Raw genomic sequence first — 26718 nt, 5'->3', positions numbered from 1 at the left:
CTAGCGGGGCAAGCCGGGGTGTTTACCTGAGGTGTTGGTGTGTGTGTCAGAGTGTGGGGAGAAGAGACGTCCGAGGCAGGTGCAAAGCATACTTAAAAACAATAATAAGAAGGTCCGTGGTCATTAAAACCTGCTTTCATAGGGTGGTATAATGTGAACATTGAGATTTTGTTTTTTTTTTGCTGGGGGGGGGGTTTACAATCACAATGCCGGCTCAATGTCGTGATGTCTGTCAGCCATCGACGACGGCCCAACCCTAGTGTCAGGTATAAATATTTCATTATTTGACCTCTGCAATAAAAGACAACAAAAAACAACCACAATTACCAGCTTTGAAAGCAGAAAGATAAAATGCATTTTAATGTTGAGCATTTACATTCCTAAAATCCCTTGATGAGTAAAATTTTATTACCGAAAGAAATGAAGGACAAAACCATGAAAATAAGACACAAGCTGTAATAAACCAGAACTCTCCTTTATAATCCGCTGAGCATAGTTGACCACGTCATTTTATTTATTTATTTTTTCATCCTATTGAGTCTCCGTTGGCCTCAGTTCAGTTTGTATCATCATCCCTTTTTTGTCATCCTAATCCTCCCTGTTCTCCTCCTCCTCGTGCTCCTCTCTCATCGTCCACCATCTCTTCTCGATCCCTTCACAAGACGTATTTTCCTCTGTGTATTATTTATTTCCTTTTATAGCAAGCAGTGATTACTGCGTGGCTGATAGGTGAGCGGGCTTTATAATTTGAACACTATGTGTCACTCTGATGTTTTGTCCTAATCAATCGTCCGGAGAAGAGGAGCCAAGCCCAGGCAGGAGGTTGACGTTACGCTTCGCAGAGGCCATAACTAAGTGCTGCTAAACGCCCCACAGTAACCTGAGGGGGCGTAAATTGGCCCCACAATGACTGCGCTACTCCAAACTCCATTAGAAATTTATCATGCTGTTTTCATAATCGCTCATCCAGACAATAAGGGCTTTACGCAGCCACGGGGGGAGCTGCAAGTAAACAGGGAAGAATTATTAAATATTTGGCTCATGTTCTGCTTGTAATGCTCATCTGATTTGCTTGATGGGACAAAATGTAACATCCCGAGGGGGTCGGCAAGCAAAAGTAATCTAATAGTTTGTTGTCATGATAATTATTGTTGTCAGAAAGTCCAACCTGAGTGCCTGCTGGAAAGTTCTGTTTGGGGATGTTGAGACGTCTGAACACTCAGCATGAAAACTCACCGCGCAGTTTTTTCTTTTCTTTCCCAGGTTGCACGTTGTTAGGATTCTTTTTTTTTTTTCTTACAGAGCTCCTCCTCTCTCTGAACTTTTGCCTCTTGTCTTTCCCACTCAGGAAGAAGTTTAAGACCCGGTCTGGAGACACGGTGAGGCTGATGGACCTGCTGGATGAGGGACTGAAGAGGTGCATGGACAAACTGAAAGAGAAGGAGAGAGACAAGGTGAGGAAGTCGTAGTTTCTTCTGAATTCAGGTTAATGGAGATTATTAAGGAGGGACCATCTAGAATGTGTCTCACGTCCTGTCCAAAATGCCACTGATTTACAAGGGCAGAGTATGACATGAAACCCACACCTGAGCTTTAACTTTTGAACATCATAAAGAAGAAAGTTGCCCTCTGCTGTAGGACAGGTTTGCTGTCTCATAAACTGAAAGAGAAAGGTGACATTAATAAAAGGCAAAGACGAGGTAAATGTAGGACTGCGGAGTAGGGTGGATTGATTGCTTCAAGTGGCTTTGGATTTATTTGTCCATATTTTAGGTATATTAGCATCTGAGAGTTCTGCCTCCATGTCGGTACAATGGACGGGAGTTTCATTTGTGATCATAAAATCAACACTGCTTCCAGTTACTCTGGATAATCCACATCAGAACTGTTTCTGTGGATTATCTAGAGTAACGGGAGAAATTGGGCACAAATGTTATTTCTTAAGAATAGTAGTTGGACAAATTAATCAGAACTCAAGGTCCATGTTCTCTACTCAGCTACATCCATGGCAACTGAGCAAACTCTTGTTTGTTTGTGAAGCTCTGGAAAAAGCTAGTGAGTAAAGATTAATTTCTAAAACAGGGGCATTGATTATGGAAAGAGATGTTAATTTTGTTTGTATCATTAAATTTAATTCTCCTCCATTGTATTGGCAGAAATCTCAGAGACCAATAAAACTAAATCCATCCGCATGGGTGCTGTTTGGGTGGACCGACCCTTTCAGCAAGAAGCAGACAGCAACAGAAGGTCAAAGAACATAGTGAAGATGGCATTAAGTTGTAGGTAGCAGTAGCCTTTAAAGAGGAAACGCATAAACAACATTTCATACCTGAAATCCACACTAGAAGCGTTCAATCCAACCTGACTTTGTCCCCGGGTTTCCTGTCTTGTCTTTAAAAGTAGTAAACATGACGAGAACGGCAAGCTCCAACACTTTGTTCCCGAGTAAAAAATCTATTTGACAAATTGGTTGGTTTGGCTACAAACAACTTAAATCATTTTGACAGAATATTTCACATTATTTTAGCCTCTATAAGAATCATGTATATCAGCGCTTCGTGGCGAACGTTTAATCTTTAATAAGTAGCCATTTAGTCAGAGGGATACAGCCCAGTGAGCAGCTCATTATTTCCGCTTTGCGCCCGGCTTTGGATTCACCCTGAATGACGAGGCTTATTTTACTGTAATGACCGTCTCACTCTACAGTAGCCATTTATTCTCCTCGCTCTCATCCTGCACGAACTGAGCCAAACTCTTTCTGATCTCATCCGGAGGCGACAACGGCTGAAATATGAAACGACGCCACCAGAATTTTTCTCTTCTCATCTGCCGAGCTCTGAGGATGGTCCGACTGTGCGGTCTCTCTATTTTTCTCTTCCTCCAATCCATTTTTCCTGATGCTCCTCTTTTTTTTCTGCCTGTATTTTGTGTGAGCTTGAACCTCCTCGTGTCTGCAGCTACACTGATGCTTTTATTGTTTTTGTTTTTTAATGCTTAAAACACGTCTGTCTCTGTCAGATTTGTGTGTTTTTTAGTTCAAAGGAGAAAATCAGACAGACTTGGAAATGGATAATACTTGTCAGAGACCACTTTTACACCTGGTATTAAAATGTGATTTTGTATCTGGATAATAAACGATCTGATCTGATTTAATCCTCATTGAGATCAGATCTCTGTCCTCCACATCAAAACCTGTGGGTGAGTAATTTAAGGTGACACCAGACTCCCTTTAAAAAATTATATTGTTTTGTTAGGGGAAACTTTGTGAAACACTACAACAACTTCATAGTTTGTCCACTCATGTAAATTCTGTAAATTCAGCCATTTAATACATGAAGTTACTCCTTATATTTGTCTAGGTGTGTAAGCTACTCTGTGACTAGATAAATGATATCCCTCGTTAACAGCAGAGCAGCTGCACAGATGAGTGTAACGCACACCATCGCACACACGGTCTGCTTTAATTTTTCATGCAGCTCTGTTGAATAACGCATATTTTGGTGGTTTCATAGCACAGAACAGACTCATAATCAGTCTGTAGAGGCGCGTCTCTTTGCGCCTTCTCACTTGCTGTGTTTTATCTTAGCTTCAAACAAATATCTGCAGGCTATAATGGTGTGTATGGATTGTGGTTACACCTACCAAAGAGCCAACATGCCTTTTCCTTTCCTGATAACGTGTCCGGATATAGATCGCATTTTAATATCAGGTGTAAATAGGGTTAGAGTGATTATCACTTGAGCCAATAGCACTGAATTATATGTAAGAATACTTTCTTAGATTAAACATTAGGGGATCATTAGCTACAGGCCATGGACGTCTGTACCACATTTTATGGCAATCCATTCAGTATTTGTCGAGTTCAGTCTGGACCAAAGCGGTGAAACGACCAAAGAAACAGCATGGCCCTCCCCAGAGCCTCGCTGCTACTCTGGCTAAAAATAGTGGTCTTTACATACATAAATTACAAGAGTGGTGAAGGCTCTGAAAATGTTTTTAACACTTTTGTACTTTCTCTTTTGTTGCACTAGCGTTTCAGCTGAAATTCCTTCCAGCCTGGTGTCTGTTTTTTCCTTCTGACAGTTAGCTTATGGAATCATCTGTCACAAACTTTTGTAGTGTCTGAGATTTCGGTAGGGAAGCCTTGGTGAGTGTGTGTTGGATATTCTCTGCAGCGCCCTTACTCACTCACACAAATTACCAAAGCTCATCTGCTGCGATCCCCCTGCTACAACACAAGTGCTTCATCACTTGTTGTTTTGCAGCTCAACTGGACCTTGTTAAAGGAAGTGCATGTTTCTTGTTTAGGAATTCAAAGTGTTATTTTTCACCTCCTGACCTTCGATTGTTCCAGACACTCTCTGGATTCAACCCAGAAAACATTCGTTGACAAGGTTTTTTTCCTTCATCCCCAGGTTAGCTGTTTTTTTGCCTTTGCTTCACACAGCAAACTCTGACTTTTCTGTTAATTTCAATGTTTGTAACTTGCTGAGGTGTTTTGTATGTGAAATTAAACTTGCAGGGTGATAAAAAAGAGGGATAAACAACAGAACCTGACATGATTAAAGGCGGATTATGCCATATTGGAGAAATCCAATACCATGACGAACGACACAGCGAGTAATGTAACTAACATCGTGGGTTAGCAAACTCAGTACAGCTGCTGCCGCCAAGCTAATGTGCATAGAGGACCAGGCGATCCCAGAGCAGCACACCAGCTCCAGACAGTGATCCTCAACTCTCCTCCTACTATACCTAACATCACAACAACAGCATGTCTTGGTGAACTCGAAAGTGAGCTGAATGTCCGTGGGCACACATCATGGCTGGAATAGTGGTGTGTGTGGTTGGGCCCCAGCCACTTTGTTTGTTTCCCGCCTACAAACACCAGGGGCCTCATGTATAAAAGACTGCGCAGCTTTCATACTGAAAGATGTCGTACTGACAGAATTTGAAAAGTATGTACAAACAGAAATATCCTGCACACCTTTCCTTTATACATCCCAATCAATGTGAAATTGAGCGCACCCCGCCTTGGCTCCTCCCATAAATTACTATGCATATGACCGTAAATACCAACATCACTTCCTAAGGTCCAAATAACAACGGCCAGTCCTGCTGCAAAAAACGTGCAAAAAAGATCAAGGTCACTGAAGTGGAGGAGAAATATTTTATTTGATGATTTGAACTCTTGAATCAGTAACAAACGCAAAACGACAATGTTGCTGAGAGTCACAAAACTCCAACAATAACAAAGAAAACATGGTCTGACGTAAAATGGATGTCAAAAGACGGGGGAGGGGAGAATCTTTTGCGAGGTGACAGTTATAAAGCACACACTGTTTGATGCAGCTTGTTCACAAACAAAAAAAAGATTCAGAGTTTAATAGAATTATAATATTCTATACAAAGGCTTTAGGTAGAAAGGTAAACACTATGTATTGTGGATCACATCAGACCCATACCTGTCGGCTCCCGCTGCTAACAGCCGACTACCAGCTGACTACTTGTATTTGTACCGGGATGGCACGGTTCAGCCAGGTTGGTCAGTATAATGATGAAGTTCAGCACACAGATCCAAGAGCACGACTCCAGGGAATCTAATCAAAGGATTAGCCAGTCATCATCATGGGCCAGGAAATCTTCATGGACACTCTCTAATCCTTCCACTGACGTTGTTCTCTGCAGTGCCATTGCGCAGCCACGCACAAGTGTCACGCAGTTTTTTATATGCTTACAGCAGTCATGACCGCTTCAGTCAGTGGTCTCCCCCACCCTGGGAGATCATTTGAAGATTGAGGTTTGACAGGTGAAACTGTTTAATGTTGGTTTTGTCATGTTTGGCTGCATTATGATGAGCACTGATGATGAGGATGGAGAATAGCGATTGTGCGAGAGCTGTCCTTGGTTTTATTTGCAGACATTTTTAATTTACACCATATGTGCAGGTGGTGAAGATGTGCCAGGTGAGTCGAGGTGAAGAAGGCAGATCTGTTTATGCGCCGCCGCGGCTTCTCAGCGCGCCTGACAGCACAGTCTTGTTCACTGCAGCGAATTTACACACGAAAAGTAAACTGAAAACTAAATATGCACAGAGGATATGATTTAAAAACTACAGACGCTCTCTTCTGCAATTCTTTAATGCTATTTCATGTTATCCCGGATTTTTACGAGGATGATTATTCTATCTGTTAGCCAAGTTAAAGTCTCCGAAGCTAAACTCACTTCTAATATCGGGGGAAATGCTTTATCCTGGCTTTAGGCTGGCAGGTCCACAACTGACAATGAGTGTCCATGGCAACACTCCGGCCCTCTCCCTGCGCTCTGCCGGGCTGATGAAAGATTTAGCATTGATTTAAAATCTGAGTTGGCACTTGGCTTATTTTATTTCTTTTATAATTGAAAGGTGCAGTATGGAATAGTTATAGCTCACTAGCGCGAGCACAAATAGCACTGCTGGTTTGAATGTTTAAATGATCACGTGATATGAAGTGAAATTAAATATGTGAGAGCCATCATCATCTATTCCTCTAAGATTACATTTTATTTTGATTTTAAACCACTACATACATGATTAAACATAATTAGGTTTTTGATTGACTGCTTCATTGAGATATGCACAGTAACTGGAGTGGAAACACTATTTTGAAACATTTCAGTTTTGGCACTTTGGAGTTTACTGACAGAGCCAGACAAAAGTTTACAGAAGTTCCGCACATTCTCACCTCAAGTTCATTTTTATACATCCCACGCGTGCGTGAAAACCAGGGTACGTAACCTTTTTGTGCGTAGGCGGTGTTTATACACGAGGCCCCTGATTATTTAAACGCGCACACACAGAACAGGCAGCTAGCAGATCATGGCGAGATTTGTATAGGATTAGAATCGCACACCCCGCCCTAAGTATTATCTGGAGCGCTTGGTGCGGTGTAAACAGTCAGTGACTTCCAGTTGAACTGCAATGATTTTAATGCTGCGAAGGTTTTAGGAAACCAGAGCCAACACAGTTTCCCTGCAGGCTCTTCTGGCCCGGCGCTCGGCTCTCTGTCTGGGTCGGTGCCCACGTCTACCATCTGCTAACCCTGTCTCATTATAACAAACCCCAACCCTAGCCTCCATGAACCTCAGCCTGCACCGCTGACGCTGCTGCAGCTAAGATCCCCATTCTTCAGTTGTGGTGTATCATGCCGCTCTGTTCTTTACTCCTGTGTGTGTGTGTGTGTGTGTGTGTGTGTGTGTGTGTCCCATACGTTTGTGCTCTTTCCTGCTATAGCTTGTCATTGGGGCTTTCAACAAGAGTTGCCATGATTAGTCGATTATCCATATATATATATATATATATATATATATGATCTCTGTATCAGTGAGCCACACTATGTTCATTTTTATTAGGATCAACACACACACTGTAGCTTATTTTGAGTCCCACAAGCCCCAAATCACTCACCAGGGGCCGTATTACAGAAAGTTCCTGTCTTAAGTTAAGACAGGAAGGATTTTTCCCAATTTGGTATTACAGAAGCAAATCCTAACTAACTTTACGAATCCTATCTTATCTTACTTAATCTTGTCTTATCTCAGGTTAGAAAATCCTAAATACTCAATCCAACGTTGGTTATCGACTTTTATGTCTGTTACCCAGCAACCGATGCCACTTTTCTCATCTCGCTGAGCTAAACTGCTGTTGAGCGGTAGTTTTTATTTTATTTTTTTATGAAACAAACGAAAAATGAAAAATGGAGCAGAAACAACAACTATCATTGAACTTCAAGTCAGATGATTTGGAGGTGTTGGTAACCTCCCTCGAGAGATCAATATTCACGCTTAACTCGGGAGATTAAAGAGAGAGAGTGTGGGCTAAAACCGGGGACACAGTCACTGCCGCATATCCGGCATCCAGCAGAGCGTTGATGCTGTTAAAAAGAAAATAAGTCAATTTGATTAATACAAAGAGAAAGGCAGCTGTTGTGTCCTGAGAGCAGAGGAAAACTGGAAGTGGCTCCTCCACTGACCGGTAGAAACCTGTTCTCTTCTTGAGAAAGTTAATGAAGGTAAGAAAAAAAAATAAATAAATAATGTAAGAAAGGCTGAGGTCTAACAACATTATGTATTTATGTGTTTCTTGAATTTAACGATCTCCCTCTATCAAAGACTTGCATTAGGATGGGCTACTTTTGGTACATCAAGCATGTAACATAATAACGAGACATTATATAGCGTTACATCGCCTAACGCCTTTCTACTAACGAGTGTTTTGTCATCACACACGGTAGAGTCCCACCTGTTGACATTTTATTGATTTTTGTAAAGGCAATCAAAGAGCAACCATGTGGATTAAATGAGTTATTAAGAACTACCTGGTGGAAAAGTAAAAGTTAGGACAGCTCAACACGTTAGGAAGTTTCTGTAATACGGCCCCAGAGCACAAAATGTGTTTAACCAACGCTAAAAATAGTCATCAAATACACTATTTCCCTCCTGATTAAGTGACTTTTGCTCAAATCTACAGCATCCAGTTGTTTTAGGAAATTACTAAAAATGAAACTGTATATTTATGAGCTGAACTAATTGATTAGAAGCACTGGTCTCCATGATGTAATGCATAGCATGAAAAGGGATAATCCAAAACAAAACATGCCTGTCATCTCATGTCATGCCATGTCCTTTCGTGTCATATTATGTCTTTTACTGTTGTGTCACGTCCTCTCCTTAACTATATAACTAACCTGCCCATTTATTTCCTGTTATGCTGTGTGCTGTCTTGCTATTCTTTGCCATGTCATTTCCTCAGTCTGTTATACTCGCTCGCTTAACAGGACGCTTTTTATTTTCCAGTTAAATCACAAGATTTTCTGCATAGTCCCTCACCCCTCTCTGTTCACTCCCTGTGGTACGAGATCTGTCACACGCAGATTCAAGGGAAGGCTTTGACTTAATAAGTCAATTTAATCTTTGCCTGAGGTTACTAAATTAGATTCATTATTTGGATAAAATTCAACCCACTGGTTTTACTGTTAGAAGCATAAGGTGAAGTACTGCTTACAGTAATTACAAGCTGATAAAAGCCACAGAGTTATCAGAATATTAAATGCCTTAAAGAGGCGTTGATGGGACAGATAGTCAACTCCATACTTTTTAATAAGTCTGATATATTAAATTAAACTTTACCTGTGCTGAAATTGTCTTTCTGCAGGTCCTGACCCCAGAGGAGCTGACCAAAGCCCAGAGGTCCGTCGCTTTTGGGTGCGTTAAATACGCCGACCTCTGCCACAACCGCATCAACGACTACGTCTTCTCATTTGACAAGATGCTGGATGACCGGGGCAACACGGCGGCGTACCTCCTCTACGCCTTCACCCGCATCAAGTGAGGGGTCACTCGAATGTTCCCGTTAGAACTGAAGTGTAATTTCTGCTTCTGCTCTCTTGCAAAAGTTCAGCACTAAACCTCTGAAGCATTCATCTTTTCCAGAAAATACATTTTGTAAGCTGAGGATCGGTGTGAATTTAACCTTTTTAAAAGCTAAAAGAAACATGGAAGCAGCATATCATCTCACCCGGGAGTATTTCACAAAGGAGCAGACGGAGCTGAAACATGCAGCTTGTTGAGTGCTGCTTGATTGTTGCTTTTAGCCGAGCGAGAGGTGTTGCTCTAGGGATGACAAAGGTTGTCAGCCAGTTATGGGTCGAACTCTTGGAACAGGAGAAGAATATCTCTACTGCTTTTGGATGGATGAGCGTTCATGGTCTTATTGCAAGGTACAAGGTTGTTCATTAGTCATTATATAGCACAAGGCTGCATAACAAAATGAAATTTGTATTTCCTTCATACTACACACACAACATATAATTAAGTGTAGGCCTATATTAAAATAGGGTAACATATAAAATAAACAATACACTTAAGCAATAGCTTGCGACAGGCCTTGGTATACGCTCATTATATCACAGTTAAGGGGCGTTGTTTGGGAAGCGAACGGCCTGCAATATAATAAGCGTTTTTATAAAACGGTTACCAAGGAGGGCAAAAATAAAGTAGGCTAACAGACGCACTACAATTTGACTTTATTTCATCAACAGACTTCTTTACGAATACAAAAAGTAGTCCCACCAGGCGGCTGGTAGGCCACATAGCGAATGACGGTTGCTAGGCAACATAAATCAAAGGGTAGAATAATTAGAAGTATTTATTTATATCTATTTGCACATTGCTGTTTGTTGTGCAGCCACTAAAAAACTGTCCAGCGTCAGGACATTGACATTGGTAACTTGATCCTGTGTGCCGGCAGCTAGCAGTGCATAAAATAATAACACTTTAATATTATACCTACCATAAAGGGAGGAATTGCGTCTGTCCTTGAGCAACAGTCTTTGAACAGGCTATTGAAACTTAAACAAAGCTTAGCAAAGCTAACGTTACTCACCTGTCCAGCAGAAACAGGGCAACCTCAGCATCGGTTTTCATTCCTTTCTAATCTCGTAGATTTATCCAGCATTAAAACCCCTCACAGATGTGATTAACACGTGTCTTCCTCTCGCCTGGTCATATGACTTGTTTCACAGTTCCTCAGACTTTTCCCTCTCTGGCTGTTTCTCAGTCATCTTCTCAGCTATAGAGTCCCGTAAGAAGTCCTGACCTGACGTGAAAATACTGGCATCTGCTGACAGACTTAGCACCAACTCGGCACGAACATATGATCTTTAGATGTTCTCTTTTTGTATTAGACAACCGGCCCAACTCCTCCAGAGAGCCCGAAGTGTGCAGTACATTTTCATACCGGGAACACACCGACAAAACTTGAAACAACTGGGGAAAGTTCACAACTCATTACGCGCGGGCAATCACCTCCACTTGCCTTTCTTTTCTGCGCCGCTGCGCTCCCACAGTATACTCACCAAATCCAACAGCCATTAAATTAAAGCTGTTGCCACAGTGAACCTTCATGGTCCTGCTAGTCGAGACCTTTAGTCCTGCTTTTTTGCTGTGGTATCGCAGTAACTCTGGAGTTTTAAGGTATTTGATTACTGAATTTAAAACTTCATAAATATAGTGACACAATATACTTGGTGCTACACAGTAACATGCCTCACTTGCTCAGTTTCAAACCCCAGCTGGTCACTTTGGGTTGCTGAAAGTATCTTGAAAGTTAAATTGTAGTTCCTCAGTCTCATGCCCTCTTCTCCACTCTGTCCTGTCAGAGAACCTCCTACTAGTACCACTATACCTTCATTACCCATATCAGATCAGCCTGGCTGGCTCTGTGGGAGCCTGTGGCAAGGGATTAGTCTTTTGGGTATTTCCAGTCAGCAAGACCCAATTTCTCCTCGTCCCTTATCCCCTGCATCGAGTGACCATCTCCTGGCTGCAGAGTGCTGTGTTGATCTCCCTCCACTTCAGTTTCCCTGGAGGTGTCTGACTTGGGGTGGCAGAGTGCCCGGCAAAGATTGATCCTCTCTTTTTTTTCAGCGGCGGGGGGGGGTGGGCAGTTTTGCCTGAGAGCATTCGATGCTCCTGCGTTCAGTCAATAGAGCACTCACTGGTGGCAGCTGCTCCCCCCCCACTGTGGGTGTTCAAGTGTCACAAGACAAGAAAAAATACAGAAAAAAAGACGGCAGCCACTTGTTTCCACATGCTCAGACTGTGCACTAAACACATTTCTTTTGCCAGACACTGCTGCTGCAAGTAATGACTTCTGTTATCGATGAGCTGATGACTCTTTCCCCAATTAAATATTTAGGAAATAGTGATAACTACGTAAGCTACGTTTTGTAAATTGGTACTGACTATAATGAAATTGAAGTTGTGTTGACTTTAAGAGCAATTTTAGATTTCTGTTTCATCTAAAGTGTGTGTGTGTGTGTGTGTTTGAGTATGTAATAATTTAGTATTTTTATATTTATTTATCCTTCATGTATCAATGTAAACTTAATTTGTCACATAGTTTAGAATTGAATGCCTGTCTTTAGATAAACACAACCTGCAAGTTAAAAACTCGAGGTGACACTGGTTTAGCAATCCATTAGATTAATTCATTGGAAGTGTACCAATTAAACACTGTCGCTATTTTACCTACATTTATAAAGTAAAGTAAAGCAGAGACAAACAACACGGGAAGTCATAATCAGGTGCTGATGTGTGAGGAAGAAACGGAGAAACCTCTGCCAACCAGTTTCCTTTGGAAACCCTGTACACTCATATAGAGCTAGACTAATTGTATTAGAAGTGTCCTCCTCCAATACATATCAGAAATACTTTATTGATATCTAAATAAAATCATAGTCATAATTAAAGGGATCCTTATCAAAATGGATTTCTTTTTCTTATTTGCTTGTGTTAAAAAGTTGCTTGTTTTGTTTGATCAACATAATTTACAATTAACAAAGAAAAGCAGCAAATCATTTGTGTGTGCATCTCTGTTTAAATATGTTGTGTGCTGAGCTGCCTTTCTGACTTAAAATGCATTTTGTTGCATCAACCTTAGATTTTGTAACACAACCAAGTTTCTCTTCACGAGTTTTATGTTTTATGTCAGCATCTTTGCCATCACAAAGATGCTGACATAAAAGGCAGCCGTGTCACAGCCTCGGTTCTCTTTTCCCTCGTACAAAAGGAACAGACTCGTGTTGGTAAATACTGGAAAAGGTCCTGCAGTGCACCGCGCCTTGATCCACGTCTTTCTGCTTGTTATGCTATGTCAAGAAAAGTAAAGTTGCTTTTAACATCGTTTGTTTTTAGTTTTATGATTTGTCTCGATGCTAACATTACAGCACTTTATAGCAGGCTAATAATAGACTAAATAAAGCTTAAAAACTGCGGTATTTGTTTCACAATATTTAGTAGTTGATTAAAAAATAGTGGTATTATTATAATAACTGTAAGCCTACGTGTTGAAAGGTGTACAGGCTGTTACAGGACAAAACTTACAGGAACATCGTTATTAATGGTCTTATTGATTTCCTCCAGGTCCATAGCTCGTCTGGCCAACATCGATGAGGCCACACTGAAGAAAGCGGCAGAGACCTCGGAGATCCTCCTGGACCACGAGAAGGAGTGGAAGCTGGGGAAGTGCATCCTCCGCTTCCCAGAGATCCTGCAGAAGATCCTGGACGACCTGCTGCTGCACACGCTCTGCGACTACCTGTACGAGCTCGCCACCACCTTTACAGAGTTCTACGATAGCTGCTACTGCGTGGAGAAGAACAGACAGACAGGTATGGTGGGCGGAGGATAAGATACGTTTGAAAATGCTTCTCGGGAGATGGTATATTCTACGCAGAGGGGTCGGGGTCATTTTTTGCACAGCGCCGTGGCACTCGAAGGGATTTAGGGTCTGGCTCAAGGATGCTTAAAAATAGGTACTCTACCGGTGTAGCATTGTACTTCTTGTAGCGCTATTTCTAAAGTGTAAAAAGAAAACAAAAGAGCAGACATTCTTCAATTATTTGCTCTCATTGGCAGTCAGCCATTTAACAGGAAGTTTCACTCTGAGAGGGTTTTCATTAAAAGCCATCTGTTAGCCCTGCACTCATTCCTGTTAGCGCCTTATCCCTGCGGTGCGCTGGAGTGCTAGCACTTCAGGCTTAGAGCTGTTTAATTATGTTAATTCTCAGTTAGCGCAGTGGCAATAACCCCAGCTGGAGGTTATTATTTTATGTAATTTTGCTTTGGTAGGGTATATACAGTTCAGACTGATGGGAAGTGTGTGTGTGAGTGAGAGAGAGAATGGGCCAGATTTAAAGTCACAGAATATGAAATGAGGCTTTTACTTGGTTTCATTAGAGATTATTGGATTGATAAATTGTACAATTGGGCTGGACAATAAAACGATAACAATTGTTATCGCGCTTTAATTTCTTTCAATAACAATATAAAAAATAAATGTTTGATTTTACTCACTTGAATCTTACAGAAATTAGGACATAATTTTTTATAAAGATGTTTATTTTGTTGAGGAAAAAGGACTGAAAAAAGCTTTAACTTGTTTTTACTCATGCATATTTGTTGTCAAAGATTTTATCAATAGTTTTTAATGTTCTACCTCACTACTGTAGCTTATTGTGTTTAATCAAATTATCACACAGCGTAAACTGCTACAGAGATGTTTTGGATATTTTAACACCCAGGGATGGAGTTTACATAGGGGTTGGGTATCATTTCAATTTTATCTATTTTGATTCTCTTTATTAAATCTGGTTCTTATGGAATCTCTTTTCTGATTCCAACCTCTTCACCACACACATCCTCTTCCTCCTTGCTCATCTTCCCCTTCATGGTTAAAGAAAAAAGAAGTGTCCGTACTAGAGGGGCGTCTCTGGGGACTCGTATTTGTAGACATCATTCGTTTCCCTTCAGTATAAAAGGTGAACGTCAGCTCACCTGTGTTTTGTACCTGAGACGTTGCTACCGTAGCGTTAGCTGTATCTGGGGCGTCATTGTAGCTGGGAGAGTGCGACGCGTTGAACACGGCGCGTTCCTTCAGAATTACGCTTCGTCATGTTGGAGCTGCTTCCTTCCTTGCACCAAACCTCCTTACTGCAGCTGTTTTTTCTTGCTGTGTCGTTCTCTTTTTTTCAGTGAAGCTAAGCCAAACTTTGCTGAGGTCGGCCACGGTCCAGGACTGGAAACAGAAGGACTCTCTTCTTCATGTTTTGTTGATGTACAAATGACGTGACATTAGGTCGACGTTGCAGATCCTGTCAGATAAGCAGAATCCAAACGCATGCGTCTTGGAAATTTGTTAATGGTTCCAACTTGAAAGCAGTTTTCATTACCTTAATTTTAAATTCTGCATTTCAAACAGCTTTTAGGTGTTTTTTTTTAAACACTGACATGAGATGTGCATTTCTTGCAGCAGCTGACTGACTGAGTAGCTCAAATTAGGGCTGGGCGATACGGCCAAAAATGTTATCACGATAAAAACATTTCATATCATTCGATATCGATAATTATCACAATATATGTCAAATCATTATTTCTGTCAAGGTTGAAAGGCTGATTTTTGCTCCTTAGTGAAACCAAACAGTGGATCACTTCACAAAACAATGGAACAATCAAAACTATTATGATGTTTGGCAACAAGTGTTTAAACCACATAATTAACCCTCTGGTTTCTTCAGTTCAGCAAATATGATTAGTAAATCTTTATTCAGTCCCTTTTCCTAAATAAAATAAATATTTTAATAGAAAAATTAAGTGCTAAATTTGCTCGTGATTCAAATGAATTAAACCAAATATTTATTGACGATATATTGAACATTTATTATATTTTTATTGAGAAAAACTATAGCTCAAAGTGACGCAGACTAACTTCTGTCAGACTTTAGATGTTATATCAATTACTCTTAGACAGAGAGCTACCAGGAGCTACTTTGAGCCTGATGATATGTGAATATCTGGATTCAGAACAGTCATCAAGTTAATCGCAGGTAAAAGTAGCTGCACCTGAAATTTCCCTGCAGGTGTCTAAACAGAAATGGCTTCTTTGCCCTTTCTTTTATCCTTTCGGTCTCATCAGCTTCACTTCAGCATCAGCAGCACTATCGTCGTCCTGTGCAGTTTGATGCGTCTGCTTGTTTGTGAAAATTACAGACTAATTTTGCTGTCTATCAATGACCATCGACGTCCACGCCCCCATAACGACCTGTCTGTTTAATGCACCCTCTGCTGCTCGTTACGGACTTAATTTTTATTGGATTTCTGCTCCGTGTAGCAATTTGGCCTGATGGGGTGGACGAACATGGATGTTGCGTGTTGATGTCCAGGTCATTGATTTTCATTTGATGGTGTGGTGTGGGCTGCCGCTGTATGATGGTAACATCGTTAAATGTGCCACCTGACCTTTTCTTGTTTGTTGGTATCATTCTCTGCTTCACCTCTGACTCTGCTTCCCGCTGTTTCCCATCTCTCTAACCTGCTCAACTTGTTTTTTTTCTCTCTTGCTCTCAGGTTTTTTCTCTTCATCCCCTTCACCTCGGCTCTTCTCATCCTTTGTTCTTCCTCTCATTTTCTTTTCTACTTTTTGCATTTTGTTTTCTATCTTGAGTACACGTACAGTCCCACTAGTATCCCAGTTGTAATTCTTCTCATCTTTGATTTATAAAGATGGAATAATCCTACGAATCTCTATATAAATTATACACATCAGTTTGACAAGTTCAAGCCCGGCATCAATTCATTTTTTGTCTACTTTTGATTCAAGTCCTTTTCAATGTAAGAGGAGAATGAGTGAAACTGTGACTCCTGAAACTGATGTGATGCATCCACTCAAGAGAAGTCACTACAAAACACTCTGCATGTAGTAAGTTATCACGGTAATGTGTAGCGTCTAGTGTAGTGTAACATGCTAACAGACTCATTTTAGCTTTCTACATAGCAACATGCCAAAAACTTAACTTCCATTCATGACGGAACACAAACTGATTGTCAGCTACTCTAATTTGTCGGTAATGCTAGTAAAGGATGCTAAAACCCCTACTTCACATAAACTTGCTGACAGGCTAATATTTAGCCGTTTAATTGTATGAAAGAACTTTTTAACTTAAAACAAGGTTCCGCTAAACAAATATTAGTTTCTCAGACATTTCTCCAGTTTTACCTCAAAGACTAATTGAAATGAAACCATGTGAGAAGTTTAGAGGAGAGATGTTTGCCATCTGAAACATGTGAAGTGTCAGTTAGACACAGATTTTTTGCAAGGGGTCACAAACCAAACGGGTTGGAAACCACTGGTTTAACAATGTGTTGTGCACAATCATATCCTTAATCCAATGAGAATGCTTTGTACTTTGCTTTTAGCTAATAAGAAAAAGTGATAAGAAATAAAAACATTTGTTGCGCCAGAGCTTTGCATATTTACTGGTAGTTCTATGTAAAATCAGACGTTGAGCACCCCCATATCGCCAAAATGGCACGATCCTTGTTTCGCTGCAAAGCTTCGACTGTGAGATTGACAGGCGAATCAGGCTCCGCCCATCGAAGCTTCGACTATTTGGGGTCAGCCCTAGAAGGAATAAATAATAAAATAATTTCTGTTTCTCTCTCCAGGTGAGGTGGTAAAGATCAACATGTGGAGGATGCTGCTCTGTGAAGCCACAGCCGCCATCATGGCCAAGGGCTTTGACATCCTGGGCATCAACCCTGTGGAGAGGATGTGATGTCACAGGATGTGATGTCATATTGAGCCACCCATCGGTGTATCTAAGTTGAGATAAAAAAAATCGTGAGTCTTTCATTCACATCATAGCCAAAACTCAACTGAACTTCCACAAATTTCCACAAAGTTATTGTATCCATTCTGAGAGGAAGAAAATTACATTTACATTTCATGTGAAGATTTCTTTTTTTTTTATTAAAGAAACAATATGAAACCAAAACATCACCCAGTCTGCTGTCAATCATTTCCACATTGTGGATGAAATGACTTTCATCCACAATCATCATTACTGTAAACCAGTTGTCATATTTAAAATTAGATGTGTGAACAAAAAGATGGACGAGAAAAGCCTCGACTGAAAGGCACTTGCTGCTCTTTTTCGACCACAGCAGCGCATTAGTTGGTGAAGCTGCTGGTGTTCTCTTTGATGTAGTGTAGAGCGCTCTGAGAGGTCGGAAATACCGACCATTTACCATTTAGGACCAACTGTCCTCAGGGCCTCTCAGATCTGGGGCTGTATCTCTTCTCACCACTAGAAGTCCTAGTAGTCCTTCTAAATGGCACTTAAAATCTAAAAGATCATCTTATGATGCTTACCCATTGGTGGTACCAGCTCAACTTGCCTCGACTTACCTCAACTCGACTCGCTTTTGGATTTTTTGACACACTTCTTTCTTTTCACACTTATATTTAGAGCATTATATGATGATATTTATATTAGGCTGTATATTAACTTATTGGGAGAAAACTGGTAGTTCTATGTAAAATTGAACATTGAGCACCCCTATATCACCAAAATGGTATGATCCTCGTTTCTTTACACCTCTGTGAAGATTGGCAGTCGAATCAGGCTCCTCCTTTCAAAGCATTGAATCTTTGACTGTTCTATTATTTATCTGGCATTAAACGCCATCTTCATGTTGATACTGATTACCTTTATTTTCTTTTTTTACTTGGCACTGCAAACAACATTTTTCCATCCCAAGAGTTTACGGCAATTATTTTCAATAACGATTAATCTGCTGATCATTTTCACGATTAATCAACTAATCGTTCGGTCTATTAAATGTTAGAATGCAGGGAAATTTCCCATCACAGTTTATGTCATCAGATGACTGAATGTCCAAAACTCGAAGATATTCAGTTTGTTATCACATAAGACAAATAAAACAATCACTAGCCAATCACTCACAATTGTAAATTGAAAAATTACATTAACAATTAATGTATTATTAAAACTTATTGTTAAGTGATGGTGTTATTGGATAATTTAGATTTGTTGGGCAGTTGACTGGATTTTTATTTACTCCCTCGATCTGCTTTGGAAAGATTATTATTGTTGTATTTTTCCAAAACACTGACTGCAATTCGCAACACCTGCAGCAGCCGTCAATTTAGGACTCTAAAACTTTTGGTATGTTATGCCCTGTGGTCATAGCACTTATTTTTAGGAATTTCTCACACTAAGAAGTTTCTTTAAGCCTAAAAATGTTTTGTGTACATTGATGCATGTTGGCTTCTAGTTTCCATGGATCCATTTCAGCTGTGTTTCTTTGCTTCTGCATCGGGACACCCACTGTGCTAACAAATGGGTTTTACTGAAATGAATGAGGAGGTAGCGGCGTGTTGTTTTTGATGCAGTGCAGTAATGTTGTTGTCAACACGGCCTGAGAATGCCTGGAAGATTGTCTCATTTGCTACCAACAACGTCAGCCATCAGAGTAACTTGTAAAAAAATAAAATAAAAAAATCTACACAATTGAGCTTAAAGCATCAGCCTGGGAGAATAACTTTGCATTCAAACTCTTCGCAACCCCCCCCCCCCCCCCCCCCCCCCCTTAGACGTATAGAAAGTCAAATTTAACTTGAGCTGCTTTTTACATAACGACAATTACAGTCTTTTCCTTCCGTGACTCGTGTGAGTAAGTGGGCTTTGTTTGCAGAAAGTCAAAGTGCCAGGCAAACAAACCAATTTGATGAAGTTAATTATACATCACACACACTCCGAGGCAGCCTGGAAGCATGTAATTGTAATGTCTGCCTGTACCCACCACACAGTTGTGCACTTCCATAGATACAAAAGTTGGATGTCTCCAGGAATCGCCACAAGTCTCATACAATAGTTGTTGAAAGAGTTTTTAAGCCGTGCCGAGAGGAAGACACATGCCTGTGACCCTTCTTTGAAACTTTTGAAATATCTACTCTGCTCTCCTTTGGTTTTTCCGCATCATCCCATATGTCCCAGGACTATTTTTCTGATCATAGTGCCTTCTCAGGCAATAATTCCCACAGCAGCTTCATGAAAGATTCATTAAGCTTTCACAGTTGCTGTTTTTTTTTTTTTTTTTTCTTGAGCCGAGCTGCTGTTGAAGGACAGTGTTAAAGGTGTTTTGACAGTCGCTCCAGGAGGAGAAAGCCTGCCACGCCGCTTCAATAACACCTGCGGAAGCAATAACGTTTCTCCGCCTCAGTGGGATAGACGGATCTCATCACCCGGTGGCCTCAGCTGATATTTACTCCCTTTCTCTCGTGTCTCGCGGTGGATTAGAGAGGCAGGATGGTGACGGGGAGGTTGCCTCTGTTAAGGCCCGAGTGGTTTAAGAAAAAAAAAAAAAGCTGCCTGTGGAGACGGAAGGAGCGGCATCCTCCCTGCTGAAGAAGACGCCTCTCATTCAGCATTCAGAAGAAGCTTTGGGGCTTCCTGGTGGTGCAGCTGGGAGGTGCAAACCAGAGGTGAAGGTAAACATGGATGTTACAATCTTTATGTCCTAGTATTTAAAGCTGCACTAATCAACATTTTCAGATTCACAATGGATCAGACAACTTTGTTTAATGTCAAATATGTCTCTCACTGTGATGAACCCACTGATAATTATTACCAGCTCTGCAGAGCCCCGTTTTAGCTTCTTTTAGCTCATAGTTTTGGTTTTATTCACTGTATGACTGAGTGTTGTTTCCAGCTGCACGAGACAGCTGTCGTTAGTAGATAATCTCTAAAAGCCGACTGTAGCAGCAGCAGACAGACACAGAGACGAGCTGGTGAACATAGTGGAGCACTTAGCAGCTAAAGACCCAGATATTTCCCCTTAGGAGTTGGTGGAGACCAAAAACGGAGCTTGAAGAGAGTGAATACTAGACCAGATGATACTTTGTCTTTAAGCAGGAGATGCGGGGGATAGTTCAGCTTGTTTTAATGTTTCTCTGAACCCTACTGGCCAAAAGTGATAAATGCAGCCTTAAGTGGAAGTATACAATAAATGCCACATTAGAAAATGTTTTCTTTTACTTTTCCAGTTTTTCCATTTAAGCAGGTTTGCTCCTTTTTTACTCCTCTATGCCTATACTTACAACACAAGCTGTAGTGGCTGGTTGCTTTGAATATTCAAATGATAAATTCAACATGTGTTAAGCTATTACAATATCACTATCTTTTCTTATTTTCGTATCTTCCTGTCTTCTGTCTATCCTTTTGACCTCAAGTTCATCTCACTGAAACTCCCCTCTTTGTTTTACACACCACTGGGCCTAAACATGATAGAGGCCATATTCTGGACTGAACTCAGTTGCCCCAATCAGTCGCCCCGTGGTTCAACGACCACGCTCGCTCACAGGGGCCGAGCTAGACTCTCAGCACAGTGGGGGCGGAGCTTCATCATGGGGCCCTCCTGCTACAAAGTCATTTAAACCAAGTTTACATGACCCCGGACTCACTCCGAAAGTCCACTGAGTCCGTCTGCTTCACTGCTGCCGGAGCAGCCATTCTACTAAATGTTTGTGCTCACACCAGAAGCGCTGCAGCGCATCCCAGAAGTGTCCCAGCGTCAAGCAGCACAGAGCAGATGAACTGGGCTGGAAGTCAGACACAGAAACGGCACAGGATCCGGTCAATTTTCAAAATAAAATACCTGGTACAGACTTCCGATCGTATATCAACAATAAACACAGTTAAATCAGACAAAAAAAAAAACAATTTAACTGCATAGCCTATTTAATCATAGTGGAAGCAAGCACTAATCATCAAATCAACAAAATCTTGCTGTGGACTTTGACGCCGTAAATAAACCACCGCGCAGTCTACGTCTGTCCCTCAGAATTCCCATAATGCGCAAGGGGGAAGGGAGTTGTGAAGTAGAAATGTTACTTTATGATTTATGTTTATTAAAACGTGTTACTACTTAGAATCTAGTGTTTTTTTGTTGGTAATTGTCATTCTTGTGGTGGTTTACCATTGAAACCATGAGTGAAGAGACTGTTTCATTTGATAAGAACTGCTGAATTTTGCCAGCACAGCAGAGCTGCCACATCAACAGAGCTAAATTTTACGGCCCACGAACGGGGCCCCCTACCACCCGGGGCCCTGGGGTGGACGCACCCACGCAATCTCTGCCTATGCTCGCTCCCTGCTCGCTCCCTAAAGAGAGACGTACGTAAAGCAGAGCGCAAATGGAAGGCCTGAAAACTTCATGTTTACCATGAGTACATGAAGGCCTTTATTAAGACATAAAGTGGTGCAGTTAATGATGCACGAGCAAATTACTTTTCCTCCCTGATCTCTCAGAATGCCCATAACTCAAAAGTAAACACTAGACAGGGTGGTTGGTGCTCCCCCTAACGCTAACTTGCTTGCATCACCCGAAAATATTTTTTGCCGAAAATCTGATCCCAGACTGCTAGCATTTGGTCCCACAACTGATCTGTTCCAGAGCCTTACAGGGGGCAGCACGTGTAAAATGCAAATTCATGTCTGAAACTAGTATTGCATCACCCTATCCATGCTACACACCTCTGTGAAGCTAGGAGGCTCAGCTAACTTAGACGCTCAAACTAACCATTTTTATCCACACCAAACACACATCAAACACCAAGAATCTAAATAAGCTTATATCACAACATAAATCGCTCTGTGAGCACTGTACATGGCTGCGGTATAAGCATCTAGTTATCTCTAATCACAACGTATCCTCATGTCCAACCTCTCAAACCAAAGCTGATCTCCCCCTGAGATCATGAGGGTATTTCCTTGAGTATACTAACATGCAGTACGCTGCGTACACTGTGTACTTACTTGCATAGTGCGTTAATTTTGACAGGGTAGGGTTGTCTCAAATCTAACAGTGCTGTTGTGCACTATCCGGAAATGACTATCGCAATGTTGTGCAATACTCCCAGCATACTCCATGCCGCCTGCGGAGCTCCAAAATAACAGCCAGGCTTTATCACCCAAAATAAAATGCTCAGAATCGGGTTTATTGCCAAGTTTTAACATAGTAAGTAATTTGCTTTGGTATATTGGTGCATAAATAAGAATGATATAAAATTAAAGCAATAGAAAGCAAGTATTCTAACCACAACTATACACTAACAATGTAATGTATAATATATAATAATAATAAAAATAAAGTAACGACAGTCCCCTTTTCGTACGATTTCTGTTGTTTTGTTTTTCAAGGCAAGAATGTTCTGTACATCACAAGCAAGATGCCTCTTGATTTGATTTAAATTAGTCAAAATGTAATGAATAACAGCAGTACGAACATTAAAACTATCCTACAGCTGTGGTTTCCTCTGCCTTTGTTGCTGGAGTCAGCTGCTGCTTTGGCTGCAGAGGTCTGTGTTACCGTAGGACCAGAGGGCTCTGTGAGCGTGATGGGCAGGCCGGCTCGTTAGCTTCCCCCGGCAGTCGTTGCAGGCACCATTTCTCAACGCCAAAAACGTTTGAGCACATTTTTGATTCACCATCAATTTTTGTAAAACTGCCAGTATTCGACATCTACACAGTTGATTTCTCGCCTCAAAACTTCTCAGAAGTGGGTTTATTGATGAAATAGTGTATGTAACTTGTAAAAGACGTTCTGTTGTTGGCCTCTCGCTCTCTGCTGCTTCTCCCGTGTTGTTGGTCCCGCCCACTTCTGCTGCGTAGCTAAAATGGCGGTTGTTGAGGGTGAGAAGTGTCCAGCGTTGCACACTGAACTTTTTGGCCGTTATGAGTGCACCATCCGGTACTCAAGAAAATAAATTTTTCTTTATTGCACTCCATAAGACTTTGCCTACTGTTGGCTATCGTAAATAGCTCCCTGACTACCGGCTCTGTCTGCGCTTGTCTTGAAATTGCTCTGCTCGAACCTGTCCTTAAAAAAAAAAAAATACAATGTTAAACGGAAGATTGTCAGCTCGATCAAAGCATCGATGTCAAAGTGTCCTTGGGCATTTACCAATCCATTTATATGCTCTCTCACTAATATCATCCGCAAATATAAAGTCCAGTTCTACACCGATGACACACAGCTCTATATCCCAATCAGACCCGGTGTCCACTTTTATACACCTGCGAAGGGTCTACGTGCGTAGCTACGCCGTAGGCTAAGCACGTAGCCAGGTATTTATACTTATGCGTCGGCGTGTCCGTCACTCTGCAAGTACACCCCCAAACGCTAGTTGTCAGTAGTGCTACAGCGTCCATTGTGTTGACTTTTGCCGGCCGAACAGGCTAACATCCTTTTGCGCTCCGCTAACGTGAATGGGGGTAAAATTGTAAATGTATGGCTGGTATAGCCTTTTCAAATGTTATTGACCGAATGCATCACATTCGGGTTGTGTGTGGTTGTATGTCAAATATATTGATCCACCGTGTTACAGCAGATGTCTTGGCCACTAGTAAAAGTTACTTCAAAGCACGGGGCACTTCCTGCCGGCTCGGAGGCATTGCGAGGCTACCCAGCCAACCAATCACAGTGCTTACGGTCTGAGTCGCCCCGACATGTAGTTACATTTTTGTGGAGGTGCATGTCAGGCGACGGCGTAGCCCCCTACCCAACGCAAAAGTAGAAATTACACTTAACATTGCAAACCTTCACAAATGTGACCATATCACCCCAGTTTTAGCGTCCTTGCACTTGCTGCCAGGTTCTTTTAGGAATGATTTTAAGATTATTTTAAGGCCAGGCATGGGCTGGCCCCTTGCTGTATCTCTGAGCTTGAATCCCCCTATGAGCCAGGACGCAGACTGAGATCCTCTGGTAGAGCGGTGCTAGCTATTTCTAGGTCTAGGCTAAAAAATAAAGGGAACAGGGCCTTTGCTGTCAGGGCCCCTATATACACTGCAAGTCTGATCTCCTCCAGTAGACACTTCCAGAGTCTATCCCCGATTTATCTCCCTTCTTAAGAAACTTTTTGACAAAAAAGCTATTATCATATTGACCTCTTCATGTTTTTACGTTGATTGTTGTAAACCACTATGTAAGGCCTATTCTTGTTTTTCTTTTTTCTCATTTTCTTTTGACTTATTTGGTTTACATTTGTTGTTGTAAAGCACTTTGTTACCTATATTAAAAAGTGCTATACAAATAAAGCTATAATTACTGTATATGAAAGCAACAGACTTGAACAGAAATGTAAGGTGCCTGCAGCCACTTATGTGCTTCTGTTATTTATAATTTGCATAAATTAGTCCTCTTTTTAAAATCCTGTTTAGACCAGGGCATGATGTCCTCTCCACGAGAAGTATTTTTACATCACATTTCGTTGCTCGGCATCTGTCTCTTGCTCTGAGTGCCTCTGCACTGAGTGTTTATCAGTGATTCAACTATCTGATCTTAGAGATGAATCAATGTGATATGTAAATGAGCTATATGCAAATTAGATGCAAGTGGGTGTTGTGAGCTTGAGAAAAGGAAAGAGGTGAGAGTCTGGAGTTTTTTGGAAGTCTGCAGCGCGATCATACTGCCAGGCTTATTAATCTCTTGTGCTTCAGTGGCGCAGTGTGGTACCTCATCTTCACACTGCCTGCTGTTTCCCCCCACCTTCCTCTGAAATTACAGTCAGTAATCTGTTTGGCACTTAGACGAGTCACAGAGGAGAGTAAAAAAACAACAGGAAACAGATTCAGAGAGAAATAAACATTTTAATTAGGTGTTTGGCACTGATGAATTTAGATTTCACACGCACGCGAACAAGATAACATTTTCCAAAAGCTCAAAATTAAATAAGAGATTTGTATTTAGATATACATTAAGTTAAATAATCTGAAAAATGGAGTTTGAGTGAATTGATTTTGTAGACATTTACTGTACATACACACACCCGCCCTACTTCACAACTGTGACACTTTGAAGTATGTAGGACAAGCAGACTTTGAAAGTAAAGTAACACTCAAGCGCCACATGAAATAAGACTGTACAAGCACAGAGATTCGTGGACATCATGCTCTTGACAGACCAGAATAAATACAAATGTTAAAAAATTCAGGAGGTTGGGGGGGTGGGTTGTCTGGTTGGATAACCGTCACAGTGCCGGGAAGCACACAAAAGGCTTGTCTCCGTCACCCGCCATGTGGCGAGGCCTGTTGCGCTTCAGAGTCACGCAACTGTGGTGTCGTCCTGTGGAGAGGTAGATAGCGCTCGTCTTTGAACTGTCTCGCGTGTGTCCCTTTATAGAACAGGCCACAGTAAAAAGTTGTGCTAATTCCTCGTCACAGCTGGATCCAGCTGCTTTTGAGGTGAAACAGTTTCAGATGATTTGAAAAGAAAATGTCTCAGTTCAGCTCATCTGGCTTTGGCACATTGATAATTCAGATTTTACCCAAATAATCAAGTGTTTCTTTCTGCTTTGAACAGCTACAGGTGAAGCAGCTCTCCCTGTTGCGAATTTGTTTTTGTTTCTCCCAGAATCTGTCATTGGGGCATCAGACTCGAGAGAACATCCCATCATCAAGTGGCTGCATTGTTTCCAGGTTTTCTCCTGTAGTCGTTTCCACTGAAGCCAATTGTCTGGTGGCTAAAAGTCTGTTTCCTGATGTTTTCTCTCCTTGTTTCCTGTGTTCGCCCAGGCAGCTGCCATTCGATCCCCTGCCCCCTTCTCTTGCTACAGGAAAGCATTTGATGGCGAACGATGACTCTTTCATCTAAAAAATTGTGAATCTTGTTTGCATGGTTACATATTTTAAGGCAAAACAAATTAAAAGTGTCAGTTCCTGATGAAAATGTCACCATGCTGTCCACTTGCTCGATCTCTGCCTTTTTCCTTAGTTGGAAGTCAAACCAGACCTCAGCTTTTCATCCTCTCATCAAAACGTCCTTTGTCAAAGCTCGTCTCGCATTTTTTTGTGAACTTGAGTTTGAAGCGTAACAGAGGCAGCAGGGTGCGAATGGGGTGCTGTTGGCATTCTGCAAGGTCACTGACAAAAAAGCGAACTCATACAGAACCTCAAAAAGAAGCCAGAGAGAAACAAGTGGTTTAGGGAAGCCGTCACAGGTCACCTTCCCTGCTTGCTGTGCTCTGGGCCACGAGTTTCACTTTTAAAACTTGTAAAAATGATGCTGTAGTTTCCTTTATTCCCAGCCTTCTGCCATGAGGTGGGAATGGAATTCAACCAGACTAGAAGTTGAGGGGTGAGTATGCCAGATTAGTGCAACATCTCTAAATCATCCCAAGTGGTCAGCTTCCGCTTGTGCATTCATTCATATCTTCGTCTCTTTGTGGTCTGCTCTAAAGGTGTCCCTGATCGCCAGGAGACCAGAGGCCAGAAGATATCCGCTCACTTTGCTGTGCCACTCCCGTGACCGGCCCCT

The 26718-nt window shown here is 41.5% G+C and overlaps 2 protein-coding genes across 4 annotated transcripts in view; one reads left to right on the top strand and one right to left on the bottom strand.

The window, feature by feature from the left end:
- rars1 (arginyl-tRNA synthetase 1) overlaps positions 1 to 17377 on the top strand; it is a 38210-nt gene extending 20833 nt beyond the window's left edge. Inside the window, exons 12-15 of the mRNA XM_038708112.1 lie at positions 1349 to 1454; positions 9194 to 9366; positions 12964 to 13211; positions 17044 to 17377. Coding sequence (XP_038564040.1) covers positions 1349 to 1454; positions 9194 to 9366; positions 12964 to 13211; positions 17044 to 17153 — 637 coding nt within the window. The 3' untranslated portion in view covers positions 17154 to 17377. The remainder of the gene's footprint in view (positions 1 to 1348; positions 1455 to 9193; positions 9367 to 12963; positions 13212 to 17043) is intronic.
- A 7655-nt stretch (positions 17378 to 25032) lies between these two features.
- The window catches only part of si:dkeyp-23e4.3 (rho GTPase-activating protein 7), a 113858-nt gene continuing 112172 nt past the window's right edge, over positions 25033 to 26718 (bottom strand). For all 3 annotated transcript variants that reach the window (XM_038708719.1, XM_038708721.1, XM_038708720.1), the window contains one exon: positions 25033 to 26716. In XM_038708719.1, the coding sequence (XP_038564647.1) occupies positions 26608 to 26716 (109 nt within the window). In that variant the 3' untranslated portion in view covers positions 25033 to 26607. The remainder of the gene's footprint in view (positions 26717 to 26718) is intronic.

This window comes from Micropterus salmoides, unplaced genomic scaffold (assembly GCF_014851395.1).
Source record: "Micropterus salmoides isolate LMB-PRFRI ecotype aquatic unplaced genomic scaffold, ASM1485139v1 Ms_hic_scaffold_9, whole genome shotgun sequence".
In the NCBI taxonomy this organism is placed as follows: Eukaryota; Metazoa; Chordata; class Actinopteri; order Centrarchiformes; family Centrarchidae; genus Micropterus; species Micropterus salmoides.
This window is presented reverse-complemented; position numbering and strand designations above follow the sequence as displayed.